The sequence below is a fragment of the Oncorhynchus mykiss genome, chromosome 12 (genome assembly GCF_013265735.2).
Source record: "Oncorhynchus mykiss isolate Arlee chromosome 12, USDA_OmykA_1.1, whole genome shotgun sequence".
Lineage (NCBI taxonomy): Eukaryota > Metazoa > Chordata > Actinopteri > Salmoniformes > Salmonidae > Oncorhynchus > Oncorhynchus mykiss.
The window spans coordinates 22,607,658-22,629,168 of NC_048576.1; the positions used below are offsets into that span (position 1 = coordinate 22,607,658).

General features: G+C 45.7%; 1 protein-coding gene and 1 pseudogene across 8 annotated transcripts in view; both read right to left on the reverse strand.

Annotated features, from left to right (window-relative positions):
• Positions 1-200: 200 nt before the first annotated feature.
• Positions 201-21,511, reverse strand: part of LOC110536820 (protocadherin gamma-A5) — a 46,623-nt gene continuing 25,312 nt past the window's right edge. For 4 of the 8 annotated variants that reach the window (XM_036937229.1, XM_036937227.1, XM_036937228.1 and 1 more), the window contains exons 2-4: positions 14,201-14,262; positions 12,044-12,153; positions 201-2,537 (exon numbers count right to left, since the gene is read on the reverse strand). In XM_036937229.1, the coding sequence (XP_036793124.1) occupies positions 2,290-2,537; positions 12,044-12,059 (264 nt within the window). In that variant the 5' untranslated portion in view covers positions 12,060-12,153; positions 14,201-14,262 and the 3' untranslated portion in view covers positions 201-2,289. Of the gene's footprint in view, positions 2,538-12,043; positions 12,154-13,161; positions 13,219-14,200; positions 14,263-19,491; positions 20,404-21,511 lie in introns of those variants that run through there. The other 4 variants (XM_036937225.1, XM_036937226.1, XM_036937222.1 and 1 more) reach the window with 2 other exon arrangements.
• LOC118937648 lies at positions 16,887-18,250 on the reverse strand (annotated as a pseudogene).

The window sequence follows — 21,511 nt, forward strand, 5'->3', positions numbered from 1 at the left end:
ATCGTTTGTGGCTGAACTGTGCTGAACAAAGAGTGGATTACTTCTAACAGAGCCATGGCTCCAGTTCAGTTCACTCCAACAGACAGGATCCAATAAGGACGCAGCCATTAGCTATGATAATCCCCTGCCTCTTACTAGTTATCAAAGCATCATTCATCAGTAAAAAACACACCAATACTAAAGAGACGGCCACACACATACATCATTTCAAAAGAGATTTTTATTTGGAAATGTCAGTGAGCAGAGAATAAACAAAAACCATAAAGAAATAAACAGCGATATACATTTTAGCATATAAAATAAGTGTAACAGGGAGAAGCGCTAAGCATTTTAATCCGGAAGATAATACAAGAGAATAAAGAGGATTAGAAGACACATATTTATATTCGTATGAGCAAGGGTGGCATTCCAGTAGCATAAACAATTGATCAAAATCACAAACACAGGAAGAGGTGCAGGGAAATGGAATCACACTTTAAAAGACATGTGGGTGTTGTGTGTTAAGATTTAAAGTTTGGTGTGACCAAAGAAAGAAAGTGATTGAGAGAAAACACAAAAATATGCACGAAAAAATTTCACAAGCCTCTAGTTACGACTGTCTTTTGAAAGTTTTAGTTTTATTTACATCTTGGTCGAGTCAGTTTACTCAAATCTTAGTCACTACACCACTACATTTAATATGAACAACTTCTTTTTTTCTATTTTCTTCTCAGATTTATTTCCTGAAAAATATTCAAAACATTCCAGTACTAGCCAGCTGTGTGGCTGTGGTGAGAGAGTGATGTCTCTCTCTCAGATTGGCTGTGTCTTATTTACATGGGGGCAGAATGTCAGTGCAGCTGAGGATTTGGCAGGGTTAAGGATGGGCTGAAAACATTCTCTGTGCCCCAGACTGCTTCTAAGAGAGGAGAGGGAGGTGGTCTCTGTCCATGGTCCTGATATTGCCTTGAACGCACAACAAGGCTTCTACAGAGGCTCCTGTAAACTGTCCATTACAGAACGTCCTACAGTGCCTGGAGTTGTAGTGTACTGAACCTGTGGTCTGGGCTGAAGAAGTGATTAGAGCACATTTACAGGCTGTCATAGCCGGAGAGATACTGTACATGTGGCAAGAGGACAGAGACTGTCCACCCTTTCCCCTCCTTATGCCTTTACCACACACCCAAACCTGGGGTCACAGGACTCTGTCTAACCCTAGCCGTAACCCACAACCCTGGGGTAGTGGTCACAGGACTCTGTCTATGAGCCTTAGAGAGGGCCACAGTGCAGAGCCAATCACACTGAGCAAGCTCGGCATAACGCTAATAGAACGTTACAACAACGCTGATACAATATCGAAATAATGCTGGTTCTAAGTTTATAAAACACTGATCCATCACCTTTACACTGTTACATTATTTAAACAAAGTTCAGTTTGAATGCAGTACAGGAATCTACCAATAATGATGGAAAAAGGTTACAATCGTGGATAAATGATTTAAGTTACCACAGAATCCTGCTTGGACAAGATTTTAAAAAGCAGCTGGATATACTTTGATGGTCACCATTATAAGTAACACAAAATCAGAATCTGTTCTTATGCTTACTAGTCACATAACTACAATGAACCTTACATTTTAAAATGTTAATGCCACGGTGTGCATTCTCACATGAAATTTGTATTTTTGTGACGAAGTTGAGCTAGCCTCTTTCTTCAAATGTATGTTAGTGTAGGCTTATCTTCAGTGGTTCTTCATCTTTAGGATGAATCATGCAACACGTCTTGTCTACTTCATTCCTTAAAGAGCTAAAGAAAGTTCTCAAAATAAACAAGAAGGTAGCGTAATTTATGTCACCATAAGAAGCAACTACTTGGCATTTTAGAGAAACATCAAAGGTTTCAATGAAAACAAACAACCAGATGTTTTTTTCTTTAGAATGCTATAACGCAGAGCTCGATCACTATATGAATTCCAGGTACCTGAAATCCATCTGAATCCAAAATACAGCTCATGCCCTCTTCTTTTCTCCACTCTTCCACCCCTCCCACCCCACATACACCACAAACCAGTAACCTCTGCCTGAAGAGAGCTGTGATGACCATAGGAGTAAGAAGTACAGCAATTGCCCACGACCAACATTTTGACATAAGCTCACTACATCCACAACGCTGGGAATATCAGATTGAACTATCAGATAGAATGGCATAAGAAAAAGAAGGATCAAGGCTTCTATTGAGGGAGTATGCTCTGCAGTATGGGGGTAAAGGGTCTTGGTGTCCGTGGCGATTGGGTTTGGTGTTAGCTTGGCTTACTTCTTGTCCTTCTTGGTGGACTTCTTCTTGCTGGCGGGGGTCTGGGCAGCGTTGGGGACGTCAACCTGGGGCATGGCCTGTGGCGGGCCCTGCAGGGCCGGCTGGGGCATCATCGGCTGGGGGTTGGCCGTCAGGGTGGCCGTGCTGCCAGAGATGTAGACGTTCTGGCGGTAATCGGGCACATGCTGCATGGGGAACTGGGCGTTGTAGCGGGGTCCAAGGGTCGCCGTCGCCTCGCTCACCTCTGAGAGAGAGACGGGAGAGAGGGAGAGAGGGTTATAGCTGGGTGTGTTGTGCTGCTATGAAGAGAGAGTGACTCGTTACTCACTGAGAGTCATTGCTGCACTGCATTGCAGCTCCAGCTCAGCACTCAGCACTGGCGTTCTGAGCCAGGCAGGCCCTCCCCACAACATATAGAACCTCCGCTCTCTCACACAGAGATCAGATGTAAATAACTTCACACAGCACATTCAGATATAATCAAATATCATTTAGAATTGAGGATTAGCTACACTGACAAATCGCACAGTAATAGAGAGAGAGGCAGTGCACAGGTTTCTGAGTGACTGCAGCTGGGGAGCATTGAAACAAAGAGCTCTGTGTCCCATAGCCCTCTGTGTTGCTTCATTCATACACAGGGACTGTAGTGAATCACACTGTGCTCTACACATGTGTAATTGGCAGCATTTCTCTCTGTGTGTCCTAATGGAGGCAAACACAGGAAGGATGGGTTGTTTCCTTAACAACTGACACCATGATCTAACAAAGTCGTATGCACTAAGAATCTAGTGCCTGAGATGCTGCTCTCCAACAGGGCTCTCTCTGTAGCTCTACCCAGTGGCAGAGAGCTCTTTATCTCACCATCAGTCCTCAGAGGAGATCTCTCTCTCTCTCTCTCTCTCTCTCTCTCTCTCTCTCTCTCGCTCTCTTCATCTCTCTCTCTCTCTCTCTCTCTGAGAGTTTGTTGTGGAGGGCCCTGTCCTAACATTTCTTGATCCTGTCCTTGGTCTTTTCTTTCAATTTTTGTTTTCTATGGTGGAGGGTTAATGCAGTATCCACAGGTTTTTTCAAAGTTAGGGTGGAAGAGGACAGAGTTTTGGTGTGGTGTGTCTGATGGCTTCTCAGCTTAGTGTGGAGGAGAGGCTGTCACTATGGCATGGTTTCAGGTGTGTTCCTGAGAATGAAGTTAAGGTGGAGGAGGTCCTGCTCTCGGTGGGTGAACAGGTAGGAGCTGAATTTATACTTCCGGAATGAACAAAGCTGTTGGTTGTGTTCAAGAAAAGAGCAAATTTGGTTGGTAGGCTCATTGCTAGTGGAATATTGGTAAGGGGTGTGTTGGTGCCAATTTTGCCTCTTTTTACCCCTTCGACCAGGGTGGTAGTTGCAAATTTGCCTCAGTTTATTATGATGATCACGTCATCCGTAATAAACGGATGGGTTCTACGCAGGGTTTGCCAGCACAGATAGTCTACGGGGGTTTTGAGTGTGGGGATTTGGGGCAATAGAGCTTTGCGTGCCCACATAAAGGCTGTAGATAAGGTGAGGGTACAAGCACCAGTGGGTGAAATCGAGGTCAATGTGCAGGGGGCAATGAGATACAGGCAGCATAGGCTGGGCCTAGTCATGCTAGTGATGGTGGTGTAGATGAGGCTGAGCCTAGTCAGGCTAGAGATGGTGGTGTAGATGAGGCTGAGCCTAGTCAGGCTAGAGATGGTGGCGTAGCTGAGGCTGGGATTTGTCATGCTATGGATGGTGGTGTAGATGAGGCTGGGCCCAGTCAGGTTATGGATGGTGGTGTAGATGAGGCTGGTCTAGTCAGGTTATGCTAGTGGATGAGGAGAGTATAGTGGTGAAGTGTATGAAACTAGGGGGAGAAGGAGGTTGTCAAGTGGAAAAGGAAAAAGGGGGAGAATAAAGAAGTTGGGAGGGGAGAGTCTGTTGTGGTCCAAGGCACCAGGGAACCTTTTCCTGGTGCTGGGGGGGGGAGGCCCTCACCAGAGAGGAAGGGCAAGTTGTCAGGATGGGAGATGGAGATGAGGAGGAGGAAAGTGAGTCTAAGGAAGAGGATGATGAGGCTTTTTTTCAGACTCCGGAGCTGACTGCCAGTCAAGCAGAGGGGTCAAAGTACACGGTGAAGGAACTGACAAGGTTCCTGAATGAGACCAAGTGAAAAAGTTAATCTTGAGGCTTTTTCTTCTGATCCGAGAAAGTTTATAAGATCAGTACAACATGCTATGAAAAATGAGGGGCATGGTGTCCTCTCACCCAGGAAACGGCTTAGGTTGAGGAAGTGGGTCACAACAGTGTGTAAGGTCTACCTTCAGACACTGTTTAGATTAATAGTTTCTTTCTGGCACTGTGGCTTTTTGAGCTTTACTATTGGTCTCTTACTTTGCTGACTTTTCTCCCACTTCTTATGGAGACTCTTTGGGTAGGCTTGCTTAATATAAATGGCACCAGAGATGCGGGAAAGAGGAGTGTGTTGGGTGAATATGTAAAACAAAAGAAAGTACAGGTTTTGTATCTGCAGGAGATGCATAGTGATGTAGTGAATGGACTTGATTTGGGGGATCTGGTGGAAAGGGGCAAATGTGTTGAGCCATGGGACACATTTTAGTGCAGGGTCTGTCTGTAAAAATTTGCTCCTCAAAGGAGGTGTGTTGGTTGTTTGTTGTAAAATCAGAAATTAACAACATGGGTTTTGTCTTTATAAATGTGTATGCGCCTAACACAGGGAGAGAGAGGGGGGTTCTATTTGGATGTCTTAGACAGGAACTCTCACAGGTAGTGCCTGAGGAGACACTGGTGGTTGGCGGGTGACTGGAACTCTACAATAGATTTTAAGAAAGACAGAAATGGGGATGAGCCTTGTTTACGTTCAGTGGGAGTGTGAAGAGCCATGATTAATCAGTTCGACCTAGTGGATGTTTGTAGAACTAAACATCCTGACAAAATACAGTATACATGGGTGAAGGTATTTGGGGCTAGGGTGAGTGCAGCCCGACTTGATCATTTTTACATGTCCAGGAATCGGAGCAATAGGCTGTTGGGCGCTACCATTCTCCCGATGGGTTTTTCCGATCACCACCTAACCATGGCTCGGCTGTCTGTTTCACCAGGGCCTCGGCATGCATCCTATTGGAAGTTAATGTAAAGCTCTTACAAGATGCCACTTTTTGCTCAGGTTTGCAGATTTTTTGGGAAAGGTAGAGGCAGCAAAGAGAGGAGTATGAGTCTCTGAGTCAATGGTGGGATGTGGGGAAAGTCCAAATTCGGCTTATCTGTCAACAGTATACAGCTTCGTCATCCTCAGAGGCTAGGAGAGTATTGGGGAAACTAGAGCATTGTATTAATGAGAGGGAGATAGAGACGGTGGGGCAAGGCAATGTAGGCTAATTTAGCTGAATTACGTAGGGACCTGGGCAGTTTTTTCCAGGTTAAAGTGAAGGGAGCACTTGTAAGAGCAAGGTTCTCCATGCTCAAAGAGATGGAAGCTCCCAGCTCTTTCTTCTTAGGTTTGGAGAAACAGAGCGGTGAAGCCAAGGGTATGCATTGTCTACGGCTGTCTGATGGGCGAGTGACCTCTGTGGTGAGGGAGATGTGGGAGCGAACTGTGGAGTTGTATACTGAGTTGTAAAGGGCATAACTGTGTGATCCTATGTTTGTTTTGTTTGCAGAACTCCCTAAGCTCTCTCTGGCACAGAGGGATGAAATGGACATTCCTCTGTTGTCCCATCCACTGGCAGAGGCCGTAAACCAGATGTCCCCTAGCCTTGCACCGGGGGTCGATGGACTCCCAGTGGAGTTTTATAAAATATTCTGTGTAATAATTGGACTGGACTTCTTTTGCGTGTTGCATGAATGCGTCGGGGTAGGAGAGTTGCCGATGAGCTGCCGTCGGGCGGCTCTGATTCTCCTGCCCAAAAAAGGAGACTTGTGTGAACTTAAGAACCTGAGGCCTATGGCATTGCTCTGTGCGGACTACAATATATTTGCCAAGGTCCTCTCTAACAGAATGAAGTCCCATATGGACTCTATAGTACACAAGGACCAAATATATTGTGTACCGGGACGGTCATTCACACACAACTTGTTCTTAATCAGGGACATGTTGGACTTGTTGAGAGGTTCTAATGTGAACTTTGGACTGGTCTCTTTAGATCAAGAGAAGGCTTTTGATAGAGTGGACCATGAGTATCTGTATAATGTGATATCTGTTTTGGGGTTTGGGAAAAGTTTTTTGACCAGTGTGAAGATGTTGTATGCTGGGACATCATGTATGGTCAAGGTGGGAGGGGGGCTCAGTAGGCCAGTCTGGATGAAACGGGGCATTAGACAAGGATGCCCTCTATTGGGGTCTTTATATACACTAGCCATTGAGCCTTTTTTGTAGGAGACTGCAGGGAGTCTGCTGGACAGGCATGGGTGTGTTGACAGGCATAGCCGTGTCAGCATATGCAGATGACGTTTCTGTGACGGTCAGGGATGGTCAGGATATGCAGGCACTAGAGACTAGACTGAAGGTGTACGAGAGAGCTTCATCAGCTAAGGCAAATTGGGGCAAGAGCAAAGCTCTGTTGTGTGGGGCGTGGGGGGATAGGGCACCTTATCTGCATCCATGGGGGTTTGTCGTGGGGTTGTGAAGGGATTAAAACATACCTGGGCTCGGAGAGGTGGGTCAGGAAGAACTGGAAGGGGCTAACATAGGCAGTGGTGTCAAGACTGGCCAGGTGGAGGTGTTTCCTGTCCCATGTTTTTTTTATTTATGTTTTTTATTTCACCTTTATTTAACCAGGTAGGCAAGTTGAGAACAAGTTCTCATATACAATTGCGACCTGGCCAAGATAAAGCAAAGCAGTTCGACACATACAACGACACAGAGTTACACATGGAGTAAAACAAACATACAGTCAATAATACAGTATAAACAAGTCTATATACGATGTGAGCAAATGAGGTGAGATAAGGGAGGTAAAGGCAAAAAAAGGCCATGGTGGCAAAGTAAATACAAATAGCAAGTAAAACTGGAATGGTAGATTTGCAATGGAAGAATGTGCAAAGTAGAAATAAAAATAATGGGGTGCAAAGGAGCAAAATTAATTAATTAATTAAATACAGTAGGGAAAGAGGTAGTTGTTTGTGCTAAATTATAGGTGGGCTATGTACAGGTGCAGTAATCTGCTCTGACAGTTGGTGCTTAAAGCTAGTGAGGGAGATAAGTGTTTCCAGTTTCAGAGATTTTTGTAGTTCGTTCCAGTCATTGGCAGCAGAGAACTGGAAGGAGAGGCGGCCAAAGAAAGAATTGGTTTTGAGGGTGACTAGAGAGATATACCTGCTGGAGCGTGTGCTACAGGTGGGAGATGCTATGGTGACCAGCGAGCTGAGATAAGGGGGGACTTTACCTAGCAGGGTCTTGTAGATGACATGGAGCCAGTGGGTTTGGCGACTAGTATGAAGCGAGGGCCAGCCAACGAGAGCATACAGGTCGCAATGGTGGGTAGAATATGGGGCTTTGTTGATAAAACAGATTGCACTGTGATAGACTGCATCCAATTTGTTAAGTAGGGTATTGGAGGCTATTTTGTAAATGACATCGCCAAAGTCGAGGATTGGTAGGATGGTCAGTTTTACAAGGGTATGTTTGGCAGCATGAGTGAAGGATGCTTTGTTTCAAAATAGGAAGCCAATTCAAGATTTAACTTGGATTGGAGATGTTTGATATGGGTCTGGAAGGAGAGTTTACAGTCTAACCATACACATAAGTGTTTGTAGTTGTCCACGTATTCTAAGTCAGAGCCGTCCAGAGTAGTGATGTTGGACAGGCGGGCAGGTGCAGGTAGCGATCGGTTGAAGAGCATGCATTTAGTTTTACTTGTATTTAAGAGCAACTGGAGGCCACGGAAGGAGAGTTGTATGGCATTGAAGCTTGCCTGGAGGGTTGTTAACACAGTGACCAAAGAAGGGCCAGAAGTATACAGAATGGTGTCGTCTGCGTAGAGGTGGATCAGAGACTCACCAGCAGCAAGAGCGACCTCATTGATGTATACAGAGAAGCGAGTCGGTCCAAGAATTTAACCCTGTGGCACCCCCATAGAGACTGCCAGAGGTCCGGACAGCAGACCCTCCGATTTGACACACTGAACTCTATCAGAGAAGTAGTTGGTGAACCAGGCGAGGCAGTCATTTGAGAAACCAAGGCTGTCGAGTCTGCCGATGAGGATGTGGTGATTGACAGAGTCGAAAGCCTTGGCCAGATCAATGAATACGGCTGCACAGTAATGTTTCTTATCGATGGCGGTTAAGATATCATTTAGGACCTTGAGCGTGGCTGAGGTGCACCAGCTCTGAAACCAGATTGCATAGCAGAGAAGGTATGTTGAGATTCGAAATGGTCGGTAATCTGTTTGTTGACTTGGCTTTCGAAGACCTTAGAAAGGCATGGTAGGATAGATATAGGTCTGTAGCAGTTTGGGTCAAGAGTGTCCCCCCCTTTGAAGAGGGGGATGACCGCAGCTGCTTTCCAATCTTTGGGAATCTCAGACGACACGAAAGAGAGGTTGAACAGGCTAGTAATAGAGGTGGCAACAATTTCGGCAGATAATTTTAGAAAGAAAGGGTCCAGATTGTCTAGCCCGGCTGATTTGTAGGGGTCCAAATTTTGCAGCTCTTTCAGAACATCAGCTGAACGGATTTGGGAGAAGGAGAAATGGGGAAGGTTTGGGCGAATTGCTGTGGGGGGGTGCAGTGCTGTTGACCGGGGTAGGAGTAGCCAGGTGGAAAGCATGGCCAGCCGTAGAAAAATGCTTACTGAAATTCTCAATTATGGTGGATTTATCAGTGGTGACAGTGTTTCCTATCTTCAGTGCAGTGGGCAGCTGGGAGGAGGTGTTCTTATTCTCCATGGACTTTACAGTGTCCCAGAACTTTTTTGAGTTAGTGTTGCAGGAAGCAAATTTCTGCTTGAAAAAGCTAGCCTTAGCTTTTCTAACTGCCTGTGTATAATGGTTTCTAGCTTCCCTGAACAGCTGCATATCACGGGGGCTGTTCGATGCTAATGCAGAACGCCATAGGATGTTTTTGTGTTGGTTAAGGGCAGTCAGGTCTGGGGAGAACCATGGGCTATATCTGTTCCTGGTTCTAAATTTCTTGAATGGGGCGTGTTTATTTAAGATGGTTAGGAAGGCATTTAAAAAAAATATCCAGGCATCCTCTACTGACGGGATGAGATCAATATCCTTCCAGGATACCCCAGCCAGGTCGATTAGAAAGGCCTGCTCGCTGAAGTGTTTCAGGGAGCGTTTGACAGTGATGAGTGGAGGTCGTTTGACCGCTGACCCATTACGGATGCAGGCAATGAGGCAGTGATCGCTGAGATCTTGGTTGAAGACAGCAGAGGTGTATTTAGAGGGCAAGTTGGTTAGGATGATATCTATGAGGGTGCTCGTGTTTAAGGCTTTGGGGAGGTACCTGGTAGGTTCATTGATAATTTGTGTGAGATTGAGGGCATCAAGTTTAGATTGTAGGATGGCTGGGGTGTTAAGCATGTTCCAGTTTAGGTCGCCTAGCAGCACGAGCTCTGAAGATAGATGGGGGGCAATCAGTTCACATATGGTGTCCAGAGCACAGCTGGGGGCAGAGGGTGGTCTATAGCAGGCGGCAACGGTGAGAGACTTGTTTTTAGAGAGGTGGATTTTTAAAAGTAGAAGTTCAAATTGTTTGGGTACAGACCTGGATAGTAGGACAGAACTCTGCAGGCTATCTTTGCAGTAGATTGCAACACTGCCCCCTTTGGCAGTTCTATCTTGTCTGAAAATGTTGTAGTTTGGGATTAAAATGTCAGAATTTTTGGTGGTCTTCCTAAGCCAGGATTCAGACACAGCTAGAACATCCGGGTTGGCAGAGTGTGCTAAAGCAGTGAATAGAACAAGCTTAGGGAGGAGGCTTCTAATGTTAACATGCATGAAACCAAGGCTATTACGGTTACAGAAGTCATCAAAAGAGAGCGCCTGGGGAATAGGAGTGGAGCTAGGCCCTGCATGGCCTGGATTCACCTCTACATCGCCAGAGGAACAGAGGAGGAGTAAAATAAGGGTACGGCTAAAAGCAATAAGAATTGGTCGTCTAGAACGTCTGGAACAGAGAGTAAAAGGAGGTTTCTGGGGGCGATAAAATAGCATCAAGGTATAATGTACAGACAAAGGTATGGTAGGATGTGAATACAGTGGAGGTAAACCTAGATATTGAGTGATGAAGAGAGAGATAAGTGTCATATAGAGGGAGGGTGCTGATAATAAACAACCTGCTGGCATCTTCCCTTTGGCATAAATTGGCTGCCCTCAACCGCCGGTCTGACCTGCAACGCAAGCTGGTGGACTTTTTCTGGTCGGGCTATCACTGGCTGAGGGCGACAGTGTTGTACATGACCATCCACGAAGCAGGACAGGGCCTGGTGGAACTGGAGAGCAGGGTTGCTGCTTTCCGATTAAAGGCGGTGCAGAGACTGCTGTACCATACTGATGTCGGCTGGAGGGAACCAGCATGCGCGCTGCTGAGGAGAGCTGACGGATTAGGATTGGACCGGCAGCTGTTCCTCATGAAGCTGGAGAAGCTGAGTACAGCAGGTCTCTCAGACTTTTACTCTGCAGTGCTGAGGGCCTGGCAGCTGCTAAGGCCCACACAGGGAGGGGGTGTGGAGCCTGGACTGTGGGTGTGGGAGGAGCCTATCTTCCACAACCCAGCCATCCCTTTGAGATTGCAGGGTGGCCGACTGAACCAAAGGCAACTGATTGCAACAGGTTTACTAACGCTGGGTGACCTGCGAATGTTGGGAGAGGAGCGGTGGAAAACCCTGGAAGTCCTGGCACAACAAACAGGAATAACGTATCTTAGGCTGCTGGAGAGATTCCTGGAAGAGGTTCAGGAGACGCTGTCTGAGCCAGTAAGGGGGGTGTTTGAGCGGCCAAAGGGGGAGGAGCCACCAATGTTTCCTGCCACTGCAGGAGATGGCAGAGACTGGGGACAGATAAGGGGGTCTGGAGGACCTTTTAGATTTGAACACTCTGAGCCTAGGGTAGTTTGAAGGGGTGGGAGGTAAAGCCATCTACAACCTCTGCATTAAGGTAAGGAACATTAGGAGCCTAACAGGAGTGAAGGCACATCAGTGGCAGGGGCTATGTGGGTCTGAGAGGATGGTGGATTTTAGATGGAGGGGGCTCTACAAACCCCCCCAATACCAAAGAGGTCAGGGGACCTCCAGTGGAGGGTTCTACATGGAGCCCAGGTCACTAACAGCTGGTTGGCACAGATTGAACCGGGAGTCTGGCAGGGGTGTCCTTTCTGTGTTATGAGAGAAACTGTGATTCATATGTTTTCTGTGTGCGCTAGGTTATTGCCATTAATGCCTCTGTTGAAATGTCTGTGTGAGAGGTTAAGGTGTTTTTTACTGTTGGAATGTTCATTATGGGGTAAAGGTATTCAAACAAGGAAAAGGCCAAATGTGTTTTGTTGAATTTTCTGTTTGCTCAGGCAAAGTTGGCTATTTGGCTAACAAGGAGGAACAGGGTCAAAGGTGGAGGGATAACATACCCTTTACTATTATTTCATGGGATGGTGGTGAGGTTTTAATGACATGAGAATGTTTCATTAAAGAAAGACAAAGTCTCTCTCTCTCGTATATTGAGGTAACATTGTGAGGTAGCTAAAGACAGAGAAGGCAAGGGGATTTCTGGGAGATGTAGGCAGCAGACTCACCATTGGCAGCAGACATCAGAGCCTGGATCTGCTCATCCTCGGTGGGGGGGTTGGGCCAGGGTCCTGTTCCAGCTACGACACCACCTGCCCCCTCAGGATGGGGGCCAGCTCTGGAGGAGAGGAAGGGGAGAAGTTAGTATAACAGATACACACAAATCTCTCTCATGCACTGTGTCTCGCACTCTCTCATGAACACACACACTCTCATGTAATGTGAACCTCTCTCTCTCGCTCGCTCTTTCACACAGACACAAAACAGAGGACACTCTGTTCCCATCATGATTGTCAGCATGGCAACACTCAGCCTCCAGCAGCCATTTTGAGTGGGCAGTGGTCCCGAAGCATCACAGAGCACAGACAATATGGACGCTGGGAGAATACCTTAGAGCAAGACGTGCTATAGATGTTATTAGGTAGCACAGATCCACAATACGCAAGCTGACACACACACACTCAATCACACAGAGTGAGGACTAACTGAGCTGATTGGATGCTATGTGTCCTGTACACATGCAGTGTGTTACTGTGTGGGTGGGAGAGTGAGAGACAGAGAGAAAGGAAGAAAAGAGGGAGACGACGAGAGAATGTGTGCATGTTTTTATATTGGAGAGTGGCTGAAGATGATCTGATATTATATGGTTCTTCTCAATCCCTTAATTTACCCATCAAATATGTTCAAATTTGAAATGCAGGATTGGGGAGATACGTTGATTTTAGTTTGCTGGGTTCATTACAGCCATAGGGGAGTCAGTAACACACACATACGCTAGCAAAACCACATACACTCACACACAAACAGACTGATAGACAGAGACAGACCGACAGAACCACAGGAACACGTAAATTTACACTACGAATTAAAGGACAAACTACACAGTTCAGCGAAGCCTAACAACCCAAAGTATAAAACAAACACCACAAAGCCTCAACCCATTTCAGCTACACAGCTAGACCGCAAGAGCATGTACAGATTATCACACACTCAAAAGCCAGAAGCCAGGCTTGACTACACACAGCTGCACCAAGCCTACAGTCAGTCAGACAGCATCACGTATAAGACCAGGGGGCCACCTTGCACACTCAGCACAGCCCACTCTGCTCTACCTACTCCACTCTACCTCGCCTTCCCGTACGGTGTCCATATCTCCTGGGTGCTGGTGCTGTACCTGTATGTGCTGAAACACAGACAGGGAAACAGTTCTGGCCATCACTCCTTCAGCCCCATGCCAATCAGATGGACTCCTTCATTAGCCAAGAAGGTTCCTTTTCAGTTTCTAGAAAAGGAACTACAATACAATGGTGTGTCACATTCTATTTTGTGCCGCCACAAAATAGAAATTGCGCAATGACTAATAACGTTAAGGAATCTACTGTCTCACTTTCTTTGAATGATACAGTATGCAATCAGTGGCTAATAACTCCAAGACACTCAGACGCTCAACATTTGCTCCACCAATAGAGCCACAACCTGTTAATCAAGATGTATCAGATAATCCAAGCATCTTCTACAAAAGCAATTGAGGCAGCAAGTCACATCTACCATTACTGTCTGAAATGACAATACAGTGTGAAAGACATTGCTAAACTAAAGCAGGCCTTATACTCACAACACTACCACAACCAGAGGGCTGACCCTACCTCTACTCTAGCGTACTTCTAACCTCACCCACACAACAGTCATCCGATCTCTATTGATTGATTTCTTATGGAAGCACACTGACAACGAAACAATCATCACACTATCTACAGTATTAATCACTTCTACTCAACTACTACTGAAGGACTCACAACTACTATCACAACTACCATATAACAACCATGAGATGGCCCATTATTCAGTGTTATTGGATCTGTGTGGAGAGTAGTGGGGCACCAATGTGTACTTTCTGTTCAAACACACAACTGCCTAGGTCTTCATGTCTTTCAATGGAATGCATATCGTAGGCACAAATTATTAATTCACATTGTGGAAATTCAATTAAATTGTGAATGTGTATAGGAATGAGGGTGTGCGTGTGTGTGTGTGTGTGTGTGTGTGTGTGTGTGTGTGTGTGTGTGTGTGTGTGTGTGTGTGTGTGTGTGTGTGTGTGTGTGTGTGTGTGTGTGTGTGTGTGTGTGTACGTGTGATGTATATGTTCAAAGAAGCTGAACACCTACCCACTGGGTCCAGGTCTCTGTCCCTGCTGGTTTAAGCGCCAGTCATTGTTGGGTGGATTTTGCTGGAGAGAGAGGAGATACTGTTAGAGAATGCCACTGATGGCATGTCATCTTCAGTCATCAGCTCTGGAAGCCATTTTGTCCTTCAGTGGGCCAAGAAGAGACAAGATGTCACATGGGATAGAAGACAAGAGGGAAAGAGACAGTGCTAGAGAGAGCGATAGAGAAAGCAGTGTGAGAGAACATGTGAATTATTGAACAGACTATTTTGCCAGTGACGTGCTTGAGTGAGTCCGCTGAGAGGAAGGATCAAACATACTCCTGTTACAAGCAACTTCAAAACAAGCTTAATAGTGCTAAATATTTAACCACAGTTCTCCCAATTTATTGACAAAGGACTTTTCCACTCAAGCTATATCTGCTATAGATTAGGAAATATATCATTCCAAACCCTGGATCATTAGCCAAAGCCAGGCTGAGGGAGAGAGACACCAAAGCCAAAAGAAAGAGAGAAAGAGAGCGAGAGAGAGAGAGAGAGAGAGAGAGAGAGAGCGAGAGCGAGAGCGAGAGCGAGAGAGTCCGTCAGTGGGGCAGTAATCTGCAGCTCTGCCCTGCCCCACTGATCCTCTAAACCCTGGGCTGGATTACACAGACTGAGCCCTGCCAGGCTTGCAGCCTAGCGAAGCCCTACGGCCAGGCCTGTAATACTCTCATACACTGGACTACTCTCTATGAATGGGTGATGTGCCATGCAGGAGTTATTACTGTACTTTCACATGAAGCAACAAGGGGTCATGAAGTTCAATAAACAGATATGTTCAGCGATATATGACAAATATAGGTCTGATTAAAAGCAGGTCAAATATGTGAATAGTATACAGCAAAAAACTCTCCTCTCTATGAAGGTGTATTTCCATCTATTTATGACTGAGGCTTGACTCAGGGAGTTGCCAATTAAAGGGATGAGTCACATAAAGTCAGAGAGAGAGAAAGTCAGGCACTCTGTTTGGTGAGGTCATGAGTGGTGGCTACTGGCTATAGGTTCAATGCAACAACCCCAATCTATTAGCTTTACCTCATTCAGTAAGCAGTCAAAGGTCAACAGCTGACCTCAATATCCTCATTATTATGACCCATACTGCCACATACCCCCACATCCTACTCACCATGTCCCTCCCCATCCCTGTCACTGTGCAAACGAACACATGTTGAGTGAGAACACCCTCGGTGTAATAGCATGTCTAGTACAGAGATCGTTCCCCCCGCAGTCATATGAAATATTCAGTCTCCCCCTGGCAGACAAGAGGATACACCACTGGGATTTAAGCACTTAATCACAAACAAAACATTCTGTACTTCCCTGAGAATTCACAAGTGTCTTTAAATCGCTAAGTATTTTCCTGAGAGGTAACCACAAGTAGTTTAACATCTAAACACCCACACACATTCACACATACAGAGATGCACTCTTACGTTTAAGTCTTGCCACGGTCTTATCTCATTAGTTTGAGAGAGCCCTCACATAGGCTGCATTGCTATTGCATTTGTCCCTGTCACTGCTGCCCCCCCCCCCCCTCCAACTTCATGTAGCGCAGCGACCTGTCCGTGTTGAGCTGCAGGTGGAGGTCTTTATGAGAGTGGGAGTGAAGGGCCTGCTTGGGGCCCAGGCCCAACCAAGTCAGGTAGCCTCTGTATCTCATCCAGCGCATCACCACACTAATGCTTGTCACCAAACACACAATCGAGACACAGGCCAGATAGCCAATCAGAGCCAGGGTAAGGCCAGAGCCCTGCTGAGCTGGGAGGACGTGTCTGCACCCTTCTCAGACACAGTGATATTGACTGGCACACTGGTAGAGAGAGCAGGCTTGCCACTGTCCTGCACCAGCACTGAACGTAGCATCTTCTTCTTCAAATCTATGGGCTGTGCGCATCGTAGAGCCCTGCGTCCCTCCCAGAGAGGCTGTAGAAGAGTCAGGCGTTGTGCCCACTGTCTGGGTCCCCACACACCACCCTGTTGACCAGGGGCCTCATTTATAAAAATGTTCTTAGATTTATACTTGAACTTAGTCTTAAGATCATTTCCGACAGTGTGTTTATGTTGAATTCATAAAAGATACTGAGCATAAAAAGCCTTGCTTAACCAGGTTCTAAGAAGCCCATTTGTAACTTATGTATAACTTACTGTGATCTATAAATCTCAAATTAACTTCAAATTGACGGCACCTGAACGTGCCTTACAATCCGCAATTTCCGTTTATAGAATGCTAGCGCAAATGAGGGTTTAGTCAGGAATAGCCATGGATCAAAAGAGAAAAGCTAACTTTTTGGAAGACGAGATCACAGCGATGGTAGAGGAGATTGAAGACAGGCAACACGTATTATTCGCTGGACTAAATAGTGGGTTGACAAACAAAGCCAAACAGGTATCTTGGGAGTGTGTCGCCGCTGCAGTGAACCAGGTGGAGCAGCAAGACAGAACTGTGGCTGATGTGGAAAATAAATGGTCTGACATCAAACTGCAAGGGAAAAAAATCATATCCATACATAACCAGCAGGAAAATCACCTACATCAAGTCTAGACTTTTGACATTCCCATGTCAATGTAAAGTTGTATAAATAACTACTTATAAGTGGTTTTCTGCATAAGTCATACTTAAGATCAAAATTGATCCTAAGTCTATTTTATAAATGCATGGTCACATTGGAGCTCTGCACCTAGAACACATTCACCTGCTCATGGTCGAGGGCACGAATGGCATGCAGGTCGCCGTTCTCAGAGTTTATGTAGACCAAAGAGGACAAGGCCGAGCCTTGCACCTCAACATCCAGGATGGAGAAGGAGAGGTGGGCGTTCTGGGCGAGGTCCTGGTCGAATGGAGTCACAGTCAGGATGAGAGCACCATGGGCATTGTTCTCCGCTATATCAACAGAGTAGGAGGACTGGGAGAAGAGGGGTCGTTGTCATTTACACCTGGAAGAGCGACCACAATGGACTGTTGTGCGAGGGGGGGAGCCGGAGTCTGTGGCTGTCACTGTGATGGTGTATTCAGTCACAGCCTCTCGGTCCAAAGGGCCATCTGTAACCAGGGCATAGTGCTCCTCAGAGGGGGTATCAACCAAAATTAAAGATCAGAGGGAATGCGGACGTCAACCTCCCCATTTCTACAAGTGATGAAGGCTATAACAGTGTCTGATTATACGTCCTCCTGGACCACTTTAGATCATGCATTTATGATTATCTTTGGGTTGTTGTCGTTCTTGTCATTGATTTTGACTTGAATGTGACAGGAGCCTTCCATGGCGGGGGCTCTGGCATGCACAGTGATGTCATAAATGTCAGCCATTTCATACTCCACCTCTCCTTTCACTCGGATCAGTACTTACTAAAGAGTTAAGATATCTCCACATTAAGACCAGAATCAGAGCCAGATGCCATGAGTTTAGTCAATAATGTGCTTGGTGGAGCGTTTTCCAACAAACTAGCTGTTTTCATTAGCTGGTCAAGTACTGGAGCATTGCCATTGACATCTAGTATATTAATAAGAACAGAAGGAGTCTCTGATTTCTCAGGTTGTCCACCATCTACAGCCGTAAGAAGCAGGTGGAATACTGAGTGCAGCAGGTGGAATACTGAGTGCAGCAGGTGGAATACTGACTGCAGCAGGTGGAATACTGACTGCAGCAGGTGGAATACTGACTGCAGCAGGTGAAATACTGTCTGCAGTAGGTGAAATACTGTCTGCAGTAGGTGGAATACTGACTGCAGCAGGTGGAATACTGACTGCAGCAGGTGCGAATACTGACTGCAGCAGGTGGAATACTGACTGCAGCTGGTGGAATACTGACTGCAGCAGGTGGAATACTGAGTGCAGCAGGTGGAATACTGACTGCAGCAGATGGAATACTGACTGCAGCAGGTGGAATACTGACTGCAGCAGGTGGAATACTGACTGCAGCAGGTGGAATACTGACTGCTTTTCACTGTCCAGAGGTTTCTCCAGTAATAACTCGGGGGATTTCCTGCCATCACTTTTTTATTCAAATTTCAATATGAACAAGTCGTTAGGACTGAGGATGTATGTGCGTAATGAGTTCATGTCTACATCTAGATCCGGTGTGCTGACCAAACGAAACCTAGTGCCCGTTGCGGTAGCCTCAGACACTTCAAGATAAATATTTTTTGATGACAAAACCGTGTAATTCCTGAGGGTTTTGAAAAACAAGTTGAACAGTAAGAGAACATGGCAACGTTAATACACAAATACGTTCTCTGTCCATAGTTTGTTTGATTGCTAAAACTCACGTTCACGTCAAAGTACTTGGCAAAAGATTCAGAGACAACTTGTGGGTTTCCGTTCACATGAATTAGTACGCCGAGGCCCAAGTCCTTCGCTATGTCCCGACAAAGGCCCCCGGTTTTAAATCCTCCAATACGGGATAAGAAAGTTCAGCAGGAAGTGATGCGCTGTATAAAGCGGAGAGGAGAGCCAGAGCACCGGCCATCCCAAGGCCTTTCTTCTTGTCTCCAAAACTCAGATTGTTCAACTCCTCATTTCGGGGAAATATCCTATTTTATCATTGAACCACGCAGTAACAAAAATAACGCTCCAAGAGCTACAATTACTTTCAAATATGATAATTTAAAGGAAATAAAAAAGAAGGTAACACCGATTCCCTTCCACGCGCAAGGGTCCTGTAGCTTCTGAAAGGACACTTTTTCAGAGGAGGTGCCTGGGTCTCCAAACAAAGGCAGGAAACTCTCCAATTGCAGGATGCGACTCTCAATAGTTGGGCCACATCCGCTACACACGCGCGTGCAGGCAAACACATACACGCACAAGTACACACACACACACACACACACACATCAAAACGAGTTATGTACACTGAAATAAAAGATGAATAGGCACAAATAAAAATGAAAGGATGAGGGAGGTAATAATAATAGACAATACAACTTTATCTTCGTTTTCTCTTGGTCTTACGGGAGAAAAAAATGTGCAAAAGCTTTGATAAATCTGGTAAAACTTTTTGCCACCAGGAGACAAATTCAATGAGTCCCCACAACTAGAAACTTAAACAATATAGATATTATTATATAATTGCCACGAAAGTAACAGTTTTCGTCAATTGAGTCATTCAATAAATATTTGAAATTGACGCAAACATATGCGCAAAGTAGGCTACCACATTGATAAATAAATAACATTGCACTGTCCCAATTCCTATGAAAAATTGAGGGATGAGTACTGGCTGGATGTCTAGCACTTCGTTCAGTCTATGCTCACCTGCTGGCTCTCAAATGTCCACGTACTATCAGGTAAAGATGCGTCAAGCACGATTAACATTTCCTTAAAGTCAATGGTGCTGCTGGGCTTAACGAGGGTGAAGTCACTGAACTCTGACATTGGAGAGAGACACGACCTAAATGATTGGCCTCCCAGAACCTCCACATACTTAATAGGGCCATCAGAGTTGAGCTGGATCTGCAGGTTTCTTTTGGGATTCTTGTATCCGTCAGAGTCAGCCCATCTGATACAGCAACTCGAGCTGCTCCTACTGTTTCTAACGCACTTCACCACTAAGATGAGAAAACAAAAAAAAGACAAGACGGACACTGACGCCAGAGAGATGATCAAATAAAAGGTGAATTTACTGTTTCTCCTGCTGGGCTCTGCTGTTTTCTGGCGGTATTCCGATATGGGCTCGTGTAGCCAGTCCTCTAACAGTATATTCACTGTGACTGTGGTGGACTGGACCGGCTCCCCATTGTCCCTCATCTCTATAAGCAGCCTCTGAGAGGAGTCATCCTGCTCTGAAACAGTGCGTTTTGTCCTCACCTCACCTGTGTAAAGATCCACACTGAACAGAGACGAGTCTGTGGCCTCTGCCAGCCTATAGGAAATCCAGGCATTATGGCCCGAGTCTGCGTCCACTGCCGATATCTTAGTGGCGAGATGGCCTGCTTTAGCGGACCGGGGCATCTTCCGATGGGAGACAGAGGCCATGACAGCGGAGGGGTAAATAACAGCGGGGGCATTGTCATTCTGGTCCATGATACAAATATGGCGTTGCTGCTCAGAGATGGAGAGCCGTGATCCTTTGCCTCTTGCGAGTGCATGCTGTAGATGCTGCCGTTATCGGAGTTTATGTACATATAGGAGGAGACTGACACGTCTTGTACTTTAGAGTCTAATATAGAATAGGAGATCTTGGCATTTTCACCCATGTCTGTATCAGAGGCGGACACTGAGCGCAGGATAGATGCCGGGGTGCCATTTTCTTTAACATAAACAGTATACGAGGGCTGGGAAAACACTGGAGGGTTATAATTTACATCTAAGATTTCCACAGTCACGGTTTTCTTTGTAGATAAAGGTGGGTACCCTGAATCAACTGCGGTTATGACAACATAGTACTCCGGGAACGTCTCTCGGTCTAATGGGCCGTTGGTCAACAGTGCGTAATGGTTGGAGACGGAGGGCTTCAGGGTGAACGGTGAGCCCGGTGTCATGATTAACTTTACTTTGCCATTCTCACCACCGTCTAAGTCTTTAGCGCTAATCAATGCAATAACCATTCCAGGGGAAGAATTCTCCGGTATTGGACTGGTGAGTGAGGTTATAATATTTTCAGGGGCATTATCATTAACATCAGCTATCTTTATCTTTATACTGCATTGTCCCTCCATTTGTGGATTGCCTTTATCTTTTGCCATCATGTCGAATTTATGCAAATGTATTTGTTCATAATCAAGCTGCCCTTTGATAGTTATATCTCCAGTATTAAAATCAACATCAAGTAATGACATTATTGTATCGGGGGTTTGGTCTGCAAAGAAATACTCGATCACTCCATTTAGTCCTTGGTCAGAATCAGTTGCTCTGACGTTTAGAACCGTAGTGCCAACTGGTGTATTCTCAGCGACAGATACATCATAAAATTGTATTTCAAATTGGGGTGCGTTATCGTTAATATCTAACACTATGACCGTGATTTCAGAGGTGCCAGATCGTGCAGGATTCCCCCCGTCTACAGCGGTGAGCACGAGCTTATGAACTGCCTTCTTCTCTCTGTCTAATGAAGTCTTTAGCACAAGCTCTGGTATTTTTGTGCCATCTTGGGTCTTCACATTTAACAAGAACGTATCATTATCACTGACACTATAGGACCGTAAGGAGTTTGAGGCTACGTCAGGGTCATGTGCGCTTTCCATTGTGAATTTCGCACCTGCAGTGATAGACTCAGCTATTTTGAAAAACCTTTCATTTGTAAGGAAACTCGGAGAATTATCATTTAAATCCTGTA